Raw genomic sequence first — 21,339 nt, 5'->3', positions numbered from 1 at the left:
GGGTATGAGGGTGGTAAGAGCAAGAATCTAGAACTATTAATTAATAGACTAATTTTACAAAATGGCATGGCCCTGGCCAATATTGAGTATTTGTGAGTTTCAAGGTCTGTTAAGGAGTGTCTGAATGGGACTGCAGGTCTTGAGTTCCTATGCTGGATCAGACATATTCTGGGTTTGCAACAATTAACTGTCACAGATCCACTACTGTCTCTTGGGGTTGTAATCTAAGGCAGGGGAGGACCATGATATTCTAATTTTTTAAAGGTAAACTATACTCTGTGCTTATAGGATAAGTATCTAAATGTTCTGTTTCTTCTTCTCCCTAGATCATGGCTTATTGGTTGAATTCTACATGTTCACACCTCCTTGTTAATGTAAATGCAATGACATGAATTATTCATATAACAAGACATTTCTTTCACATATGGAAGCAATGACTGCAGTATCACAGAAATTCTGTCACAGAATAAAGAAGGCATACTTTACTGCAACCTTAATTTTAATTAAGAATATTTTCAAACATCAAAATTTATATCAAAAGCAGACATGGCAAATTCACATTACTATTTAGAACACCTATCCCTGGGGCAACAGTAATTAAACAGCATACATTTATAAAACTGGAGTTCTGAGGATGATCTTTGGGGCCTGTTATCGGGACTAATATAGCATCCTAAAAATGATCAGTTCATAACAGCCATTCCTTTGGTCTCCATCAAAAATAAGTATTCTGTACATGTAATAGTGATTTCTAATCAAGGAAATACTTAAGGTCAGCAGCTTAATATTACATGAAATGATAATAATTATCTACAATTTCAAATTGTTGCTTTTTACTCTCTCAATGTAATCATGCATTTTAATTGATTTTGACTATAAAAAAGAAAGCAAAAATATTCGTTAGTTAAAAAGTGAAAGAAAAAACATATGTTCTATGACTTTTCTCAACATTTTGAAATAGTCATAATGACATAAATAATACTTTTTCTCTTGGGACTCACAGTCAATAAAATAAAGGGTATCAACTTACAGGAATCCTCCCATAGTGGAGGATTATTTTGAAGACATTAAGATTCAAAATATCAAATACATGTTCAACTAACACAATTTATTTTTATACTCATCTATCATTACAGGACAGAAAGCCCAAAAGAGGCATAAATTTATCACAACAGATGAAAATATAAAAAATAAGCATGAAATTATATTCTGTACAACTCATTTACTACATAGAAATCATCAGCCACTGCTGAGATGAGCCCTGAGATTTTTGGGGGCAATATATCAATTATCTGGTGCTGTTGGGTCATTCTTAACCTTAAGTCTGATTGTTATCAGTGTCTTCAAATCCCTAAATACACTGTTAAGGACATAATTGAACTCTTTAGATCAGTGACTGGTAGTGCTTCTTCACTCATGTGCACACCTTGCCATTTCTGCAGCACTAAGGCTAACCACAAACTAAGCACATTTGCCACCATTTCCATCAAGATGGACATCTCCAAACATGACCATTTTGCCAAAGTGGAGTGAAGATCTGAAATGTGGCTCCACTAGAATCATATCTTACCTGTGGATTAGCAATGTTTTGAAGACAAAGTAATATAATTAACAATCAGTTATTACTTCTGATGCCACCACTTTGCCCAACTTCCAGTCACCTGGTGTTAAATTATGATTGAAAATGCCCAGTGTTCACCTAGGCTCTTATCTGTGTGCTACCTGTGGCACCAGTGAGTCAAACTCTATGATTTAATGTAGTCACTATATTTATTTATTTATTGTTGTTGTTAGTAGAGCAGATTTTTCAAAAGATAGATCTGAGATATAAACAAACATATGGAGCCATGTAGCTATGTGTTTGACCTCAGAATTGTGGAGAACAAGACTACTGAGAGATAAGGAAGAGAATGTCTCTCTTTACTAAAGGCTGTTAGATGAGTTCAATATCAATGGATTTGTTGGGAAATCAGTTACAACATCAAAGACTTTCACAACCAATGTGCATGTATGCAATAAATCAGAACCACTCTTCTATGCTTATGCAAACACATTCGCTGTCAGTCATCTGCTGTCTCCTCCATCACCCTCTTACTGCTTCTTGAAATTATCACTCATGTTCATCTGTGAAGTTGGATGTGTTCCTCCCATGTGTAGTACAAAGTTTCTAAATGCACAGCGCATATCTTCAGTCTTAACTGTTCAGGGCTATACTCAGCACACTGCTTCTCCTACCTCTCGATCATTTTCCATTCTCTTGCCGTCCTTTCCACTTTCTCCAAGTTCTACACCCCTAGCACATGTGTGGGTGCTCTGCACTAATTTTTTTTCTTGACACATCCCAACACAATTCTAGGCTTCTTGCAACGATACCAGGATATACACATAAACACAACTTGAAAAGAGGTCTAAGTAAGTGACTCAACAAATGAGTGTGCACCTGACGTACTGACAGTCTTGTAGTGTGCATTTATTCAGGTTGTTTGTAACAAGAAAAAGAGAATGCAAGCAAGCAGTCTCCTCCGTTCATGTTCTATTGTAGCCAAGTTGATGAGATGTTAAAGGTAGGAACGTGGATGTATGGATAACTTGATTTTGATTGGCAACCCACTCAACTACATAAATATTTATAGGTAAAATCACTGTTGTACATTTCCATACAATTTGAAAAGCAAATAAAGGAGGAGAAAAGCACTGAGAAAACCAAGTAACCAGCTACCAAAATGTCTTAAGTAATGAAAAACTATTTCAGTGATAATCACCTCATTACTGGAGAATGAGGACCAAATCTTCCATAAAAATATAGAAAAATACAGAATTCAGAAGGCAGAAACAGACTAACTAAAACAAATCAAGCAAACAAAACAAAATACCAACATCTCCATCTCCAAAATAAATAAACCAAAGACAAAGAAAACAAGATGCCCATCATCTCTACTTTCCAAAATAAATAAATAAATAAAACTTATCTCTGATAATTGGTGACAAGTAGTTCTGACAGATTTTAAAAAGTGTGTTGCCACATCAATTGGTAATCCAATACCAAATGTTCAGCCCTGAAAATACATATACAAGTAACATTATACAGATTAAATAGTTTATGATTAAGCATGTATACCTATATGCATGTAACAACAATTAATGGAAAACAGGGGCCAAACTTGAGAGAGGAAGGGGGAGTATAGGGAAGGGTTTAGAGTGAGGAAGAGAAAGGAAGAAATAATGTGATTATGTTACAATTTCAAAAATACAATAAAAGAATCTGTTGGATATAATATGTTGGTATATTTCCATATTCTATTTAATAAGCCCATTTGTAAAGCTGAAAGTACTTCAGCAATGCATTGGATAACAATATCTAAAACCATTTTTATTACTGAAAGCATTGTGATTAGGAGATTCCTTTTTTGGGGGGGGGTATAAAGAGTAAATGCTTGAACTATACCTCCTGAAATAATGTAAAAGAAACACACAGATTTCTAAAGTACCTGTAGATTGAATACAGCCACTCTTCAGTATTGCTTGATCTACATGCAAAGAGTACATGTGGTTGAAATACTCCAGCCATTCCATGGAGAATTATTTGGTGTATAAACATTTTCTTAATTGCTATCGGAGGCCCTTTGAGATTAAAGCATTTCAAAATGTTGTGGAATTATTGGTTTCCTCAAGTGGTTGCTAAGAACCTACACACTGTTGGTTTCTACACTCTATTCAAAGGTGAGAATTTTGACTACTTTCGGATTCTTTGTGACCTTAAAGGAAAATTCACAGCTCAATGATTGGAACACCCAAATCAGTAATCTACCATCTGATCAAAAGCAACATGGGCATGCTTGAAATGCTTATGTGTGAAGGTAACTTGGAAGAGAAAGGACATGGGGTGGGGGCAAGAAAGTGTAATTTAAAGTCTCAAGAAAGTTAATGTAAGGACAGGTAACCCTGGAGATCCACACCTAGGAGGGTTCTTGGAAAGGCCGAGTTCTGTACTTTAAAGCCAGCAACTTAACTGTGATGCATCCTCCATCCACTGTTCCTAAATGAGTGCCATCAGCACCCACTCACTAGGAACTTCAAAGTGCTAAATGCATCAAACCTAAGCAGTGCAGTGGACAGCAAAGGAGAGAAGAGGAATCCCTGAGTCTGTTCCCATAACAATGCAGCCCCAAACGTGCTTCTTTCTCCACATGTGACAGCTCTGACTTTTCTGTCATTTTAATTGACATCTTCTACCCATGATTCCCTAATGAGTTTCAAAACCAGTACCAGGGGCATTGAGCTGCATAGGTGCATATTGTTTTGCAAGGAACCAATCACTAAATTAGGCTGACTTATTCATGTGGAGAATATCCCCCTTTAGTGAAAAACGATGGTAGAATGCACTTTCCTACAGGTTACAAGTGAACAACCCACTCTCTTATTTTGTATGGTAGTACATGGGCCATTCTTGTTACCACTAGTTTGATATTCCTACAGTTTATGCAAATGAAAGTATTATTCTCTCTAGCCATTGCCTTGATGGCCTATGACTTTAATACCACATTTATAAAAAGTCGCTCACTGTAATAGTTTCACTTAGGAGTAATGGTCTATATGTGCTAGATAATTCAATTTGGTATAATCCAGGCGTATTTCTATAATGCACATAGTTAACATAAATGTTAGAATGAAGAAGCATGCACATAACAAAACCCGATGACTCTTTCCTTAAATATGATGGACAATCCTACACAACTAACCTTTTAATCATCTTTAATAATCATAATAATACTAGATTCATGAAATTTAAACTGTAATTAAAGCTGTCACTAACATTTATAGTTATTTCTCTCTGTAACAAAATACTTCGGTTCAGTGTTCATTTTTATATTTTGGCTGCTTTGTGTATGTCTTCTTTTCCTAGTATTGTGGTCACTGTATTATTTCCTAAAATTCTGTTGTTTATTTGAACTTACAGCCAAAACTGATTATATGATTAATATGAGAAAATATAGAGCTTGATGAAATTCTAATGAACTGAGAGACCATTTAAGGAGATAAGTAACAACTTTTTTATTAATACTCAGAAACCTTCCTCTTTTCTTGTCACTTCAGTTACACACCCAGACAGATGTCACCACTGACCTTTTGGAAACCATCCCCTAGCACAAATGAAATAAGCAGAATGTATTGTCCTGTATGCAGCTGCCTGATGATGGACACAGCAAAATGGTTTCCCATGACAACAGCTATCACATAATAGTAATCATAGGAGCAGCTAAATATATGGGGGAGTCTGACATGATAATACCTTTATAATTCACGGGAAAATGATTCCCCATCACTGTGAACTACTTTCACTGTAAACAAAATAACTCAGAGTGACTTGATGAGTCGGATAAGAAATAGAGCAAAAATGTTGATGGATGAGTTTGAAATCATGCTTTTAATGTAATGTAGCATCTACCAAATCACTAACATTACACAAAAACTCATTTTTTCCCTGCAGCTAGAAATATTAGGGCCACTACAACATTTTAGAATAAAATACTCTTCTGAGTTATCCAAATGTTAGAATTACCATGTTACACCAAAAGGCAATGGTTTGACATTGACATGGATGACCCTATTAACTTGCAAGAATATTATAATATCATATCTACTTTGAGACATTGTAAGATGACACAATCATTATTAATTGGCCACAATAATTTTTTTGGCCTTGTTTTTTGAGACATTCTCTTACCATGTAGCCCTGGATGGGCTGAAACTTGCTATGTAGCTAAGGCTAGCCTTGAACTCACAAAGACTCACCTGCCTATGCTTCAGGAGTGGTGGGGTTAGAAGGCTGTAAGACTGCCCCTGACTAGCCAAAATTTTAGTTTCTTGTACTACTACAGTTTCTTTGCCTCTAACTGAATAATCTGTTGTAGAAAACTCTAGTTTCTGTTCATTTAAAATTTTCTTTTACTTATTCCAGTTTCAGTGGCAGCAAGTCTTTGATCAAGAATTATCCTGGAATCTTGTGTAAATACACTCAGAGAGACAATTAGCTTTCTCTGCCTGATGATAATTTTGCAGAGCAATGTGGCAAATACACCTGCCAAGTTAGCACAATCCATGCTTAACCATAACAGAACAATCCTTCAAATTGCAATGTAGTAAATACATATTATGTTTTTATCCTCAACAGAGCTTTTTTATATGTTTTCCAACAGCTTATTATCTAAGTCACCTATCTTATTTAAATGTGGAATGCACATAAATATCACAGATACTTCATTAGAAATTATTTGAAATAAATGCATTATTATAGAAATTTGATGGTGGGGAAGGAGAGGAGGGGGAAGGGAGAGGAAGAGGATTAAAAAAAAAAACCCAGAAAATTGTATCTATCATTCTTTGATATTAGTGGTCTATCTTTAACTCATTGAAAGGGCCATGACTCAGGTTGGGCTCAGGTGGGAACCTCAGTGTTTATATAGGTCTCTCTGAAATATTTGCAAACATCTTTCCATCTCCTGGATCCTGGAAAAGCAGGATACACAAGAGTTTATTACTACCATTTAAAATAGGCAGAAAAGGAGAAATTTACACAGTGTTTAATATTAGGACTGGAAATACCTGGCTTAGTGGGAAGTTTTTGGGGTTTCCCGGATTATGAATACTATGTCTTGAGCTGTTTCTTGAGATTTTCACAGCAAAGAGAATTGTGCATATTATGGTACCTGGCAGAGATGCATTTGATCTCGACAGTTTTATGAGTTTCATGCAAAAGGAAAAAATGCAAAACATTTACTGTAGGTTGGTATTTGCACTGTGTGTTGATGCCTACATTGCGTTGGCAGCATTCTGAGGACTTGGCAGCTTTTGTAAAATATGTCCAGAAAGAAGTACAACAATCTCACACCACACCAAATAGCAGGGCTAAACTTCCTCCTACATCAGTGCAGTCTTGGCAATCTCTTTCTGTGCTCTTTACAAAGACAGGGCTCAGTTACACTCAAGGAGCCAGGCACCAGTGTTGTGGCATGATCTGCAAGCACTGTAGAGTCATATGCTAACACAATTTTCTTTAATTAAAGTAACTCTTTTATTTCAGCTCAGTTTTAAGCACAAGGAATTGTTTAAAAGTAAGGAAAAGACACACATAGACATTCTGGCAGGCTCACTGGCTTTATGCTTCCACTTAAAAAAAACCAAACTTGTGTATAAAAGAAATACAGGTTTGTTCTGAATAGAAATAGTTAAATCTAAGAAAACCATAAATCTACCTATAAAAAAGTCTTTTCCTATTATAGCACTTTAATACATTTTTCTCCTTTGTATATAATTATAATTTAGTTCCAACTTATTCAAGCTGGTCATAATTACTCACTCCATATGTTTTCATTGTAGGTGGATGGAATTAATTTTTAAATAACCAGAATACATTTTCATCATTACCTAATATTTTAAAAATAGTGTTTGTTCTTAACATTTTTTTAATGGAGGCTAGCAAAAATAAATCCATAACGAACTGTAGGTTATTGTTATAATGTTACATTGTTTTAATGCTTGTTCATGTTCTCAAAGTAAGTCTAAGTTTAATTATGGGGGAGGGATGGGAGCAATTTTTCAATGAGCCACTTGACACAATCCCTTTCCCTAAACTATAATCCCAGAAGAAAACTCCTTTATAGCAGGAAGTACTTTAGCAACAACCCAGGAAAGCCATGTAGATGAACAATGGACAACATGCTCAGAACACTCTCACACAGGATGGCACCAAACTTCACCATCTTCATATGACTCAACAGAGGGGATTTTATGACTATTTTAATGTTCAAACATGTGAAGAGTAAGAGTCCCAGAACAAAATCACATACATTTTTGATTTTGAGAAAATATATATATTTTATATACCTCAGTATGATTAGGCATTATTTCTAATGACTGTAGATAGGATGAATGGAGTGAATATTCAGGCTTCTTCCCTACTGGTGGTTTTAGCTGTGTGCTCTCTTTCAACTCTATGCAGACTCCCTGCTATCCATGCTCAGCCACTGTGTCTCACCAATTTTAAGCCTTCGTCTTTACTGGATTCCAGTCAGGACTCACAGTATGATCCCTTCTTGGGAGAAACACACTGTATTTCAGTGAGATGATTCTATGTGTGACTCTCAGTTCTTTCTAATTACAGAAGCAAAGCAGCACATATATGATTCATGCTTGGGCTAACTCTGATCAGTTATTACTCATACAGGACTAAAGACTTATATTGACTAAAAGAGTCCTTTGTGACACAATCCAAATGAAGCATTTCTAGAAGTGATATATTTGAAAGTTTTGGACAGAACATTAAAGATGAATCATTTTTGGATTTTGATTAAAAAGACCTTTTATGTGGAGTCTCTGATCATATCAAACCATCAAGCCAAATGATCAAATAAAAAGAAATTCTTAGTATAAAAAGTACTGATAAATACAGAACTTACTCACCATTCCGACTCTCTTCATCAATGGCCACGATGGTAGCTGGTGGACCTCCCCTAGCTAGTTTGCAATCTAGAGAAAAGATAATCAAAGACTATAATTAACAAGTATAAGAGAACTTACTCAAGATTAAATTCACCAAGATATACACTGATATTTAAAAATTACAATCAAACTAATATACAACATTTCAAGGGTTTGCTATTAAAACATTTTCCAAGGCCCACACAGATTCTATGGCACTGTAGCCAAACACTGCTCAAATCTTACTGTGAAACCAGAGAAGATGGCTGGGAAGCGGTCCTTCCAGACAGAGATAATGGAATGGCAATTTAATGCAGAGAAATACCATAGAGTGATGATTAACAGGATAAATGATGAGAAAGCTCCACAACAGAAACAAACATAATTGGAAATTAATTGTGATAAAGGGCATAATTAAAGAGAATGAATAGAATTTTGATAATGCTCTAAAAACAATAAAGGGAAAATGGACAAGCAAGGGATGCCATGAGGTGCTGGGGATTATTTTAGTCACCTTACCCTCATATTGCCAGTCTGGAGTCAAAGTACAGAATCACCAATGGGAGCAGATCAGAAAACAGAAGAAAGAAAGAAAGAAAGGATACATGTATATATTTAGCAAGAGATTTATTGATATGTAAAATTCATTATACAATAATAGATGAATTACCTAATGATCCCTGTAAAAGGAATGCATCAGATTTTATAACACTAATATAGTATTAACAGCAAAATTAGATAAGATATATCAACCATTAGCACAGAACTATTTAGCAGTGACAATAAAATAAAGTATATTTATACAGTTTTAAAAAATATAAATAGCTTATAAAGAGTTTTTATCCTTACATTGGAATCTTTGGAGTAATGTCTGTCAATCATAAGCAATAACGAATTCACCTTTTAAACCTTCACCTTATTGAGTATTACTCAATGATGGCTCTGAAGACATCATGATAACATCTACAAGTTAAAGGTGAAGGCTAAGCTTACAAGCTGCCACATGCACATTTCAGAGGCAGCAGACACCCTTTGGAGAAACCAATAGGCTGACATGGGTACATATGTGTATTTATGCCACACTTAGATGCACGCTAGAATGTAACTTGATATACATGGCTAACGTGTGCTATCTAGAAGGTGATTTCAAGATTTGCTGATAAAACAATGTTTCCTGCCTTCCATGCATGTGGCACAAGCCATGCAGTCTTTGGAAGCACAGTTCTGTGAGGTAAGTTTGCATTTTCTCTTTTGAAGTGACAAGACTATGAGGTCTGCAGTTTTTTTTTTTTATCTCTTCTTTGTCAGTGTTCATGAGTCCCCTTTCAGAGTTCACACCTAAGGTGATGCTCTACTCCCTCCTCCCCTTCTTGCCCCTCCCCACAGCTTAGCTTTCTGTCTGTCCCATTTGTTCTTACATAGCTTTTATTACCAGCCTCCCCGAGGCCCCACTCCTGGGTTATCTGTTCATTTCATGAGATCTATTTGCATGTGATTCGGAACAAAGTTAAAAGAATGACGTTTTCTCCCTGGAAACATATTATGTGTTTTATTTGAAGTAAGAGAAACTGAATAACCGTTTAAGACTTCCGTCTCTGTCCCAGCTACGGCATGAATCTGGGTTAAATGGGTCCCTAAGAGTTCCTGTTTCAGCAGTTTGATGCTTTGTATTCGGGTTGTGAACGAGCCTCACCTTCAATGCTGGAGACATTTCTCCAGCCCCAGTTTAGTCTTTGTATAGCAGAGACAGAGGGTGGTGTATTTATGGAAATATGGCCCAGGGACACTGGGAGAATCACCCTCAGAAAGAATTAATCTTGAGTCAGATTGGTTCCCACAAGACAGAGGTGATCTGGGATGATGAGCCTGACTTTGATGCCCCACCCCATCTTCCCTTGTTCCTAGGTGGTCTCTTCCCTGCCTCCTACCCTTTTGCCATTGATGTGTCTTTAATGAAGACTGGCAGATGGGCTGGTGACCTTCATGTGTCAGCCTCCCAAATCCTGTGTAAAAGGAAATTCTTTATAATTTCCCCATCCTAATGATTTTCATATACCAATACCACTGTGTATTTCATGGGAGCAAAGATATTGGTAGAAAGAGTTGGGACCAGAGGAACAATAACATCTAAACACAGGGAGAGTTCAATGCCATGTTTGTGGAGTCAACTTTTTTTTGTGGAGTTTATTTTTTCTTAATCAGTAATGACAGTAATAACTAAACCAATACAGTGACAACTAGTTTGTGGAGAGGGATAGATGGACAATGAGAAGGTAGAAGTGGTTGAGGAGAAGAAGAATAGAAATCCCAGTTGATCCTAGAAGTAGAGGGTTTTAGATTGTACTTGCCTTTTAGGTGCACGGGATACAGCATGTATTCTTAAGGACCTTCACCCATGTATATATAGAAAGGGCCTAAATCCATGACAGATACAGAGAAGAGATAAAACAACTGCATTCCAGAATGAATACAGGTAGAGGAGAAAAAGGTACTGAATTAATAAGTTTTTGAGCAGGCAGGATGAAGGAAAAGGGAAGACATTAATATATGTAAATACTAAATTTCAGCAGTTGGTTACTACTAAAGATAGACCTTACAGCTAGCAAGAAGGCTCAGCTGGGCAAGGCACGTGCTGCCAAGCCTAAAGAGAAACCTGATATCTATACCTGTGACATGTGGTTTAAAAGAAAAAAAAAAAAAAGAGCCGACTCCCCCAAGTTGTCTCCTGACTTCCCCATATATGTGCTGACATCCATATGTCTACATTTAAACACAAACAAATGAGTCAAAGTAAACAAGAGTGCAAGAAAACATTTTAAGTAAAGGATAGATCTTACACTGCTAAACCAAAAACAAAATAAAACAAAACAAAATAGAAAGAAGAAAGAAGGAGGAGGAGGAAGAGAGAGAGACAGACAGACAGAGAGAGAGAGAGAGACAGAGAGAGAGAGAGAGAGACAGAGAGAGACAGAGAGAGACAGAGAGAGAGACAGAGAGAGAGACAGAGAGAGACAGAGAGAGACAGAGAGAGAGAGAGACAGAGAGAGAGACAGTGAGAGAGAGAGAGAGACAGAGAGAGAGAGAGAGAGAGAGAGAGAGAGAGAGAGAGAGAGAGAGAGAGTGACTCATACTCAGTTCTATTTGGCCCACACAGTTCAAGGACCATTTCCTAGAAATATTGGAACATATCTATTTAATGCTTTAATCTTCTGGAAGTTCATTTTCCATTTTTCCTGCCCAGCTTTATTCTTCTTTAGGAGTTTGACAGAGCATGACTTCTTGTAGGAATCATCTATGTTGCATTCCAGTGAATTCATTTCCCTTTGGCAAAGTATTGATTAACCTTACATCTACCAAAGTTTCCTTCAGACCATGCCTGTGCCCAATAAGAACTGGTTCTTAGAGAATACTGTTGGCTTTCTATGAACAGTGGCCTACCCACCTACAATCTCCTGTCTTTCAATAGGTAAATTTATTCTCCTCACTGTCCCCTTAGTAGTAAAAAAAGTCACAAAGTAAGAGTTTAACTAAACAACTTCTCAGTTAGATCCTTTATAGGGTTCCCATTTTCCACCAGTAACCATTACCATGTCCAACTGATACTTCAGGATTGGCCCAAACCTATTTTTCTTTATTACTTTTAAACTCAGAACACTAATGTGTTTGACAGACACATAATCTATTAATAACACTATTCAAAGCAGCTCAAGTGTTTGTTTTGAAATGATGTATTCATGAAAGTATAATTAGCTCTGAAATGCAGGAAAATATTTTTAATGACAAGTTTATTTAGAATTGTCTTGAAAAGAAAGTAATTTTGGATAGACTAGGCAAGGACTGATTGAGTGTAAAATATCCTATTTGAAATCAAAGGGAACACAAGGAAGCAATTCTGACTTTCCTGTTCTTTATGGCCTGTGAAGAACCTACCTGCCATGAGAAGGGTGAATTAGTTATTGGTGAGGAGACCTGGTAAATGGACTTCTCCCATCTGTTTAATTTGCTCTTCACTGTCTTGGTTAAACCACACATTGGTTTTCCATGCTGAACATTTTCAACCTATTAGGGCCTTACCTATTTCCAACATCTAATTTGTTACTAAATGTGAGATGTGAATGTCAATACCTGAATCAAGGTGGCTTATTCTACAGCTATGTCATTATGCTAAATGTATGCCATGCATCCTTCAATGATCTCACACAACTGGTTGGATTGAGAATCAGAAGGAAGTCCTAAAATGACAGTAGTGACGGGATTTGACTCCCAACACATTCTGCTAGGATTGTAGCCTGAGGACCATTCAGAGTTAGCCACTAACTGAAATCTTCATCCAGAAGAGGAAGCAGCTTGGAAAGACCATCCAGTTCTAAAACTTTACTTTCATATCAAACACTATTGTTTCAATAAAATTCAGAGTTAATCACTTTTGTCATGTTCCAACATTACAACTGTCATCTGATTGTCAATGACGGGTACACTGTTCTTCCTGCCAGCTTTCTGGGAGTTTCATTGCCCAGATGATATCTGCACTTAAAATTTCAAAACAGAATTCCAAAATAAAAAACCAGTTGTTTCTTAGCCCTAGGCCAAGCATGGCCGCTTTCGGTCACACTGGCAAAGTAAATGTCAATAATTTGAGCCAACTCCCCAGTGAAGTCAACTATGCCCCTCCCACTTCCTGTGTCATCATGCCCCACCCCCCACCCCTGGCCCACGGATCCATTAGCAAGTCTGAATTTAATTTGTGGAAGACATCTTTTCATATGTCGTGATTTCCTTCTCCAGACCCATCAGATGAGTCTTAACTCTTTTCTACTCCAGGTTCTCCCAAGTTTTCTTCCTACAGGAAAACATGTCACAACATTTTGTGTTAACTGTCTGTCTTTAACATGATTGTCTTTGTCCAATAAAAATATTCTTTTAAAAATGTTAATACGTATTACTTTCCTATTCCCCAAGACTTGGCAATTTTTCTTTTTGATGGAAAAGGGGCAGAAAGAGTGTAAGAGTCAGAAGTGGTCACTATCGAAGGAGATCGTGATTTATACACACAACAGGGAAGTTACACTTATGGACTCACAGCAATTGTGACAGACTACCCAAGAAACGTGCAATCTCCAATCCTGGCATAGATGGGGTAGGAGGGGCCCACAGAATCCCGCCTCTACCTAAGGAACTCTAGCTGAAGGGAGAGAAAGAGTTCATTTCCTTGATGATGTGACCCTGGGAAGTCAACCACATGTCAAGAGAGGCCCCACCCCCAAGACTATTTGGGCAATACAAACTGGACTCCACTGGAAAAGAAAAGCAAATAAAAGAAGAAATGTCGAAGTCGGGTGTGAAGGGAAAGGGAAGTGGAGAGGGTAGTAATGTGAAGTGTTGAGGGAGGTGGGATGAACATGTTCAAAATACATTATATAAGATTCTTTTTGTTTGTTTGTTTGTTTTTCAAGACAGGGTTTCTCTGTGTAGTTTTGGTGCCTGTCCTGGATCTCACTCCGTAGGCCAGGATGGCCTCCAACACCCAGAGATCCACCTGCCTCTGCCTCCTGAGTGCTAGGATTAAAAGTGTGTGCTAGCTGGGCAGTGGTGGCACAAGCCTGTAATCCCAGCACTCGGGAGGCAGAGGCAGGTGGATCTCTGTGTGTTCAAGGCCAGCCTGGCCTACTAAGTGAGTTCCAGGAAAGGTGCAAAGCTACACAGAGAAACCCTGTCTCAAAAAAACAAAAAAACAAAAAAACAAAAAGAAAAAAAAAGTGTGTGCTACCACTGCCCGCCTACATAACATTTATTTAGAGAAAAAAAAATCGAAATTCGTTAAATGGCCCACTGGATGCTTCAGCGTACATCTTTCCCCCACCTTTCAAACTCATTTAGTGTGTGCTCTGACTAAGGTGGAATTCTGTACTTTCTCTTCCTTAGTACTTTCCCTTTTATCCAGAGCTACCCTCAAGACCTGCTGATGTGGCATGAATTTTTAACTCTTTTTAAAATCCATTTTTATTTTTTGTGGCCAATCTGTCCATCACTTGCATCTTTTACTGATGTCAACATATGCCTAATGTTGCCAGGAAATCTTTTCTGGCCCCTGACTTGGTAGGAGCCCCTGGTGTGCACACTCTTAGAATTCCCTGCCTCATAGCAATTGGAGATGATCTGAATCCCAGTGACAGAAAAACCTCGTAAAATCCTAGACCTTCTATATAATCCTATGGTGTGCCTTACAGATAAGACCATATTATAAATGAACATCCCCCGTTTCCCTTTTAATCTTTAAAATAGCCTAAAGTGCAAGAAACTGGGAAAGGGAAGAAATTCATTAGTTGTCTAAAGACATATCTGTTGCTATCTGTATAACAAGAGAGTTTCCATTTCTCTGAAAAGGAGAGAAAATGCTTTCTTGCCACCAATTATTCATAGTTTCACTGGAACTTCCTACAATGCCTATCCAGTTGTCTGGACTTAAGCAATATTATGGAGTAAGGTACTCTGTTAGCAGAGAGGAGATGTTTTAATGTGTGTCATGATTTTGTTAAATTGCACCTTAAACCAATAATGCATAATGACTTCTGCTACCAGGACTGTGAAACCTGGATGATGGCACACCCCTCTAACTCTAGATAGACTGAGATTTCCAGTCTGGGATCATAGATTTTGTCACTTTATAACTTACATACAGTCTCTTCCTTATCAGTAGCATATAATTATCTGAATTATTTTAGGTCCATCCAAGTTTTTAATTTATTATAATTATTTGACATAGCCACTATCCCCAATTGCTGTATTTAATGAGGTAATTCCACATATTTTATCTGGCAATCAAGAGAGGTTTGTTTCTGGGATAACTTACAGCCAATAGGAATTGGTTCCAGGATTCAGAAGAAATGAGGTACCATCCAGCCGAGAACTCAGGTTTGGTCTCTCATCTAGATTCTAGGACCACAAGGTATCCAGAAGGGGCCAAGCACATATGTATGTATGTATGTATGTATGTATGTATGTATGTATGTATGTATGTACATACATGGAGTCTTAAGAGGCTCCCTCTCTGCCATGTCCCAGGGGCAGGTCAGCCCCAGGGGCAGGTCATAGGCAGGTGTGGCAGTTACCTGCCATCACTCTAGGGGCAGTGTTTCAAGGTCAAATTGGAAAAGTTACCCACTACAATCCCTCCAACATTATTACTTCTCAATTTAATGACTCATTATAAAAAGTCCACTGAGTCTTCCTAGAGCAAAAAAGTAAAACAGGCAATCAAACAAACAAAAAACCAAAACAGAAGTTTAAGTGTCTAGGAGGAGTAGTATGTGTGTGTGTGTGTGGGGGGGGCACATTATGAAAAGCAGTTACACAGTTTATATCCAAGATGTTCCTAAAACAAATTTGTTATTTTCTTGTCTAATTATTCCTAATGAGTCTATGTAAAAATTCTCAACCATGACTCTATTACTCAAAGCTACTGCACCAACTCCAGCATTTAAGATCACTGTCTTCAAGAAGGGAGGTCCTCAGTCTTTGTTTAGAACTACTTTGCTTCTTTAAATAGAAATATTTGCCGTGATCTAATTATGCATATGCCTAAACTTTCATTAAAAAAAGCAAACTATTGACTAAAAGAAGAAAAAGTGATAATCCTTTAATTATTGATAACCCCAAGCAGGTATTCATTTTAATTTAACATCTGTTTTACAGGTGTGAAATATTTCAAGAACTTAATCTGCCAGATTTACTTGTTAGTGTGTTGACATATTTTCTTTTCTTACTTAAATGGAAAAATATGGAGTTATTTTTATTTCTAGAACCTTGGAAGAATATGTTAATATTTAACATTGTCCTAACTATCTTTCATTTATACATAAGCAGGGAAATTGTTGGAGGGAGAGGAAAAATGTATTTCATATGACTAGAATATAAACTTTGATTATTTACAGGTAGCTGAAGTTAAGCAATGTTTTTTCATTATGTTATTTAATAGTTTATTTTTTTTTAATTAAAGACGTTTTTACATGCATATAGTCCATGCTGACCACTCTTACCTCCCGTACCCCTAACATTCCTGTTGATCTAGTTCCCACAAATCTCTCTCACATTCAAATCTATTCATTTTGTTTTTGTGACCCACCAAGTTTATCTGGACTAGTGTTTATTAGGGCTAGGGTTTATATTGCTGCAGTAAACACCACCATGACCAAAAAACAAATTGGGGAGGAAAGGGTTTATTTGGCTTACGCGTACCACTGTTCATCATCAAAGAAATTTAGGACAGGAACTCAAAGAAGGCAGGATCCTGGAGGCAGGAGTGGATGCAGAGACGATAAAGGGGTGCTTCTTACTGACTTGCTCCACAGGCTTGTTCAGCCTGCTTTCTTATAGAACCCAGGACCACCATCCCACAGTGGGCTGAGCTCCCCCCACATCAATTGCTAATTAAGAAAATGACATACAGGGTTGCCTAGAGCCCAATCTTATGGAGGCATTTTTTAAATTGAGGTTCCCTCCTCTCAGATGAATTTAGCCTGTATCAAATTGACATAAAATTATCCAGCACAGCTAGCTATGTGATAAGGGCTTAAAGCACCCTTTGCAGTCCAGTGGGCTCAGCAATTTGTATAAAATGAAAGATTCTGATTATTCCTTTCAGGATGTATGTCAAAAGCTCACAGTCCAAAGGTAAAGGGTAGGGCTCCATGAGCCCCTCCCACTTCTTTGACTGACTGAAGGTAGGGCTGGTCTTGAGTGGGCTCAGTGTGGGTAACTATACTTATTAATTAACTATTGCAATGGTTGTGGGGTCTGGCAGTTGGCAGTCCTTCACCTTATCTTCCTGCTTTAACATATTTGTCTCTCCTCTTTTCTACAATCTTCCCTCAGTCTCAGAGGGGTGATATAATGTCTTGTTTAGAGCCAGACAAGTGTTGCTCTATCTCTACATCTTGGGCAGCTTTGAGTCTCTTCAGTCTTTATGCTACAGAGAATTAACTTTGAGGTTCTAGTATCAAAAAGGGAACAGACAGGACCTGGGGCAGAAAGTGGAGAAACAAGAAAAACTGGAAATGTGTTAAAATATCAATGAACACAAGACTATTCACTGTTTCCCTATGCATTTCATCTTATTATCTCAGGACTTCGCTGGACACAGTAGCTAGTAATGACCTATTTAGAGTCAGTAAGCCAGAAAGTCATTGCTGACAAGTCTGAACATGGAATTGCAAACCCCAAATTAATCTATCTTCTCTTCATAGGATATCAGAGGGGCAAAGTGCTTTGTATGTCACCAGCTTAAGCCTGATATTATGCCATTCAATGACTCATTTCTTCCTGCATCATAACCACCTCAAAAAACAACAACAACAAAAATTCAATTTCAACCAGAGATCTAACTTGATCTATTTTGAGCAGAAAGAAATTTCTTGCTGGCAAGTGTGTTCCATCCTTGGGTTGAAGCACGCATATGTACAAGAACTGAAATAGCCCTCATTTAGAGTGATAATATTTTCAAGTGTCTCTTCCTAATATTCAACATATAAAGAAGAAAGGTCTTCTCCTTCAAGCACCTCCACTCACAGGCTCCTCTTTAAGCATGAACCTTATGAATGACTAGGACTTTTTATGACTGTTTATGGGACCTTGTGGGGTAAGATTCTACACTTCATTTCATTACATTTATGTATCTCACATTTTACATACTGAGTAAACCCAATGAATACTATGCTGTGGGATGTTCAAGTATGTCAAATGTGTTGCCTTGATTGGTAAAAATAAAACACTGATTGGCCAGTAGCCAGGCAGGAAGTATAGGTGGGACAAGCAGAGAAGAGAATTCGGGGAAGTGGAAGGCAGAAGTGGAGAGACACTGCCAGCGGCTGCCAGGACAAGGAAGGTGTAAGGTACCAGTAAGCCACGAGCCATGTGGCAAAGTATAGATTAATAGAAAGTGGTTAATTTAAAATATAAGAACTAGTTAGCAAGAAGCTGGAGCCATTAGGCCAAACAGTTTAAATAATATAAGCATCTGTATGTTTATTTTATAGGTGGACTATGGGACTGTAGGGACTTGGCGGGATCTGGAAAGAAAAACTCTAGCTACAATATTGTATTAAAATTGTGCTTCCCCTGGCCTATAAGTTGCATGGTCTTTCTCCATGTCAACCTTCTTTCATGTTTTTTGCTATGATTAGACAAGATAGCCACTGTACAAAGACTGAGAACGGACTTTCCCAGAGTATCTAAAGCATTAGAAAGCAACAGTTAAGGCCTCTTCACAGTGTCTCACTTTCCTGTGGCCTTGGTAAAGACCAAAAATGGACCTCCTCAGAATGTCTGAAGTATTAGCAATATGAATGCAGACCTCTTCAGATTGTCTCATATTCCTGTGCTTGGTATGACTTGGTATCCTCTTGATTTATTTTTTTCCCATAAAGTTTTGCAATGTTCTATGATTAATTGGATATCTTTTGGAAAATAGCAATCGCCATAATCAAAAGACTGTATCAGTTGGGATAGGAGTTCAATAACATGTCCTTGAATTCAAGTATCTGCCCTGTCTTGATGTTTAAAAAAAGATAAAAATAAATTAGAAAGCACAGGCAAAAATAAGGAATGTGTGGATGAAGGGAGGGCAAGACCAGTCTGAGTTCCATGATGGAGAGTAACAATTATCAGAGCACACAGAAGAACTCCAAAGCATATGGTCTCTGTTGACTAGAACAGCTTTGTTGCTTTGTGGCAAGTTACACTAATTAATGGCTGTAGTATTGACTTTAATTTACCATATACTATGGAATGTATGCATACACTTTAAATAAAAGCATAAGATTTATTTTAGAAGTCTTTATATTTACATAGCTTATAATAAAAACAAATGAAATAAAGCAACAATTCTGTTCTTTAAGCTTGTCAAGGATTTCAGTAAAGAAAGTACTAGATTTTTTGTTTGTTTTGTTTTGTTTCGAGACAGGGTTTCCCTGTGTAGCTTTGCGCCTTTCCTGGAACTCACTTGGTAGCCCAGGATGGCCTTGAACTCACAGAGATCCGCCTGGCTCTGCCTCCCGAGTGCTGGGATTAAAGGCGTGCGCCACCACCGCCCAGAGAAAGTACTAGATTTTGTTAGAGATGTAATAGTTTAATAAGAAAGGAGAAAAATGAAATAAAAAGAAGAAATAAAAGGTGTAAATCTGTATAGCAAACATTTTTGGACAAGGCTTTCATCCCTAAATTTTACTTCACAAGTATTTATTATTGTAAAGTTATACTAGTAAATAATTATGCAATTTTATTACATTATCATCATTTGAATGCCATCTGCATGTATGAGAGGTAGAATGATTGACTCTATATTTTTTTGTTTTTATGTTTGTTGTTATGGCTTTGTTTTCATATTGTTAAGAGCTGAGTCCATAGAACTGCTGCTCTCACACAGGCTCATCTGCCATCAGGGCTGATGCTGTGATCGACCAGGAAAGACGCACTCCCTTGGTACTGGAAGAAGAAAAGCAGAAAGGGACCCAAAGTGAGGTCGAATGGGGGAAAATAAGAAAGGTGTAGTTCTTTGTGTCAATGGACAACTGGTGCTTGGACACAAATATCCAGGGTATCCTGCTGGGGTTTGTACCACTGGAGATTCCAGGAGAAACTTCACAACTGTGATCAGATGTTATTCCATCTCTTTTGATCTTTCTTCTGTAATAACCATGTTCAGTTTCTGATTTTTCCAAGTCACTTGTCACATCTTATGTGTTATATGTCATGTGTATCATGACATGCAGGATTGAACTAATGAATCAGCCATTACAAACATGTATTTGTGTGGTTTAAAAATGTTTGAGAGTGGCTAGATAGAGGGTTCAACAGTCAAGAGTGTTTCCTGTTCTTGCTGATTATCAGGGTTCAGTTTCCTGGAGGTTTAGCTCAGGGGTAGAGTGCTTTCCAAGCAAGAAGAAGGCCCTGGGTTCAGTCTTCAACTCTGGAAAAATATTGCTATTATTATTACCAGTTATGTACTAGTGTTCAGAGTCCCTAAATGATTCACACACTACATTTATTATAAGAAAACCTGCAGCAAATATTTGGGAGCAAAAGAAAGAACTTTAAGCAAGAAAATACTTGAGTAGAGTATCAGACTGTAAAGAGAATAGGGACTTACAATCAGTGTACAATATGGCATTCTTTGTTATATAATCTGGAAGACCAGAACACAGTTAGATTTACATGCATTTAAGCAATGGGGATCGCTGCCTGTCACTATTTCACACTGAAGGTCCCCAGAATGCACCATTTGATTTGTTTCAGGAAGCATGATGGTTATGATAGTTACACAATATGACAGTCATGAATCTGGATTTCAGAACTGGACATGACAGTAACAGAAACAAGACTGAAGAGGTCCTGGCGCCAACCAATTTTTGTCCTCTTGAGCAACTGAGCCATAGACTTTGCATCATGAAGGCTGTCATGTCACCCTCAGAAAGCTTTAGACAATTTGACCGTCAGATCAGGAGTGAGTATGTTTGGCCCATCCATTCTACAATCTTCCCTGTACTTGAAATCAATTTTCCTTCCATTTATTGTACAGTAAGATATTCTACCATGAACAAAGTAACCTAATAAGCGTTTTAAAATGTTACAAAAGTGATGGAAATTTAACAAAAACATTTAACCTTACTTCCCTTTTCTCAAAATATTATATATAGTAAAAAAAGAGCTTTCTTACCATCCCTGTCAATGTTCTCCTGTTTATGTTATTTTGTTTTACCTCTTTCAAAAATGTTGAATATATATCATATCTACAAAAAGAAAATCTAATATATTCATAGAAGTGGTCATCAATAAAGGTACAATAAAGCAAATGTATTTACATCTCAT

At 37.3% G+C, this 21,339-nt stretch overlaps 1 protein-coding gene across 17 annotated transcripts in view; it reads right to left on the bottom strand.

Moving 5' to 3' along the window:
• The window catches only part of Pcdh15 (protocadherin related 15), a 1,427,876-nt gene that overhangs the window by 521,579 nt on the left and 884,958 nt on the right, over positions 1–21,339 (bottom strand). For 13 of the 17 annotated variants that reach the window (XM_036167862.1, XM_036167881.1, XM_036167872.1 and 10 more), the window contains 2 exons: positions 8,998–9,012; positions 8,461–8,526 (listed from right to left, as the gene is read on the bottom strand). In XM_036167862.1, coding sequence (XP_036023755.1) covers positions 8,461–8,526; positions 8,998–9,012 — 81 coding nt within the window. Of the gene's footprint in view, positions 1–8,456; positions 8,527–8,997; positions 9,013–21,339 lie in introns of those variants that run through there. The other 4 variants (XM_036167868.1, XM_036167870.1, XM_036167871.1 and 1 more) reach the window with 2 other exon arrangements.

The sequence above is a fragment of the Onychomys torridus genome, chromosome 18, assembly GCF_903995425.1.
Source record: "Onychomys torridus chromosome 18, mOncTor1.1, whole genome shotgun sequence".
NCBI classification, from domain to species: Eukaryota; Metazoa; Chordata; class Mammalia; order Rodentia; family Cricetidae; genus Onychomys; species Onychomys torridus.
This window is presented reverse-complemented; position numbering and strand designations above follow the sequence as displayed.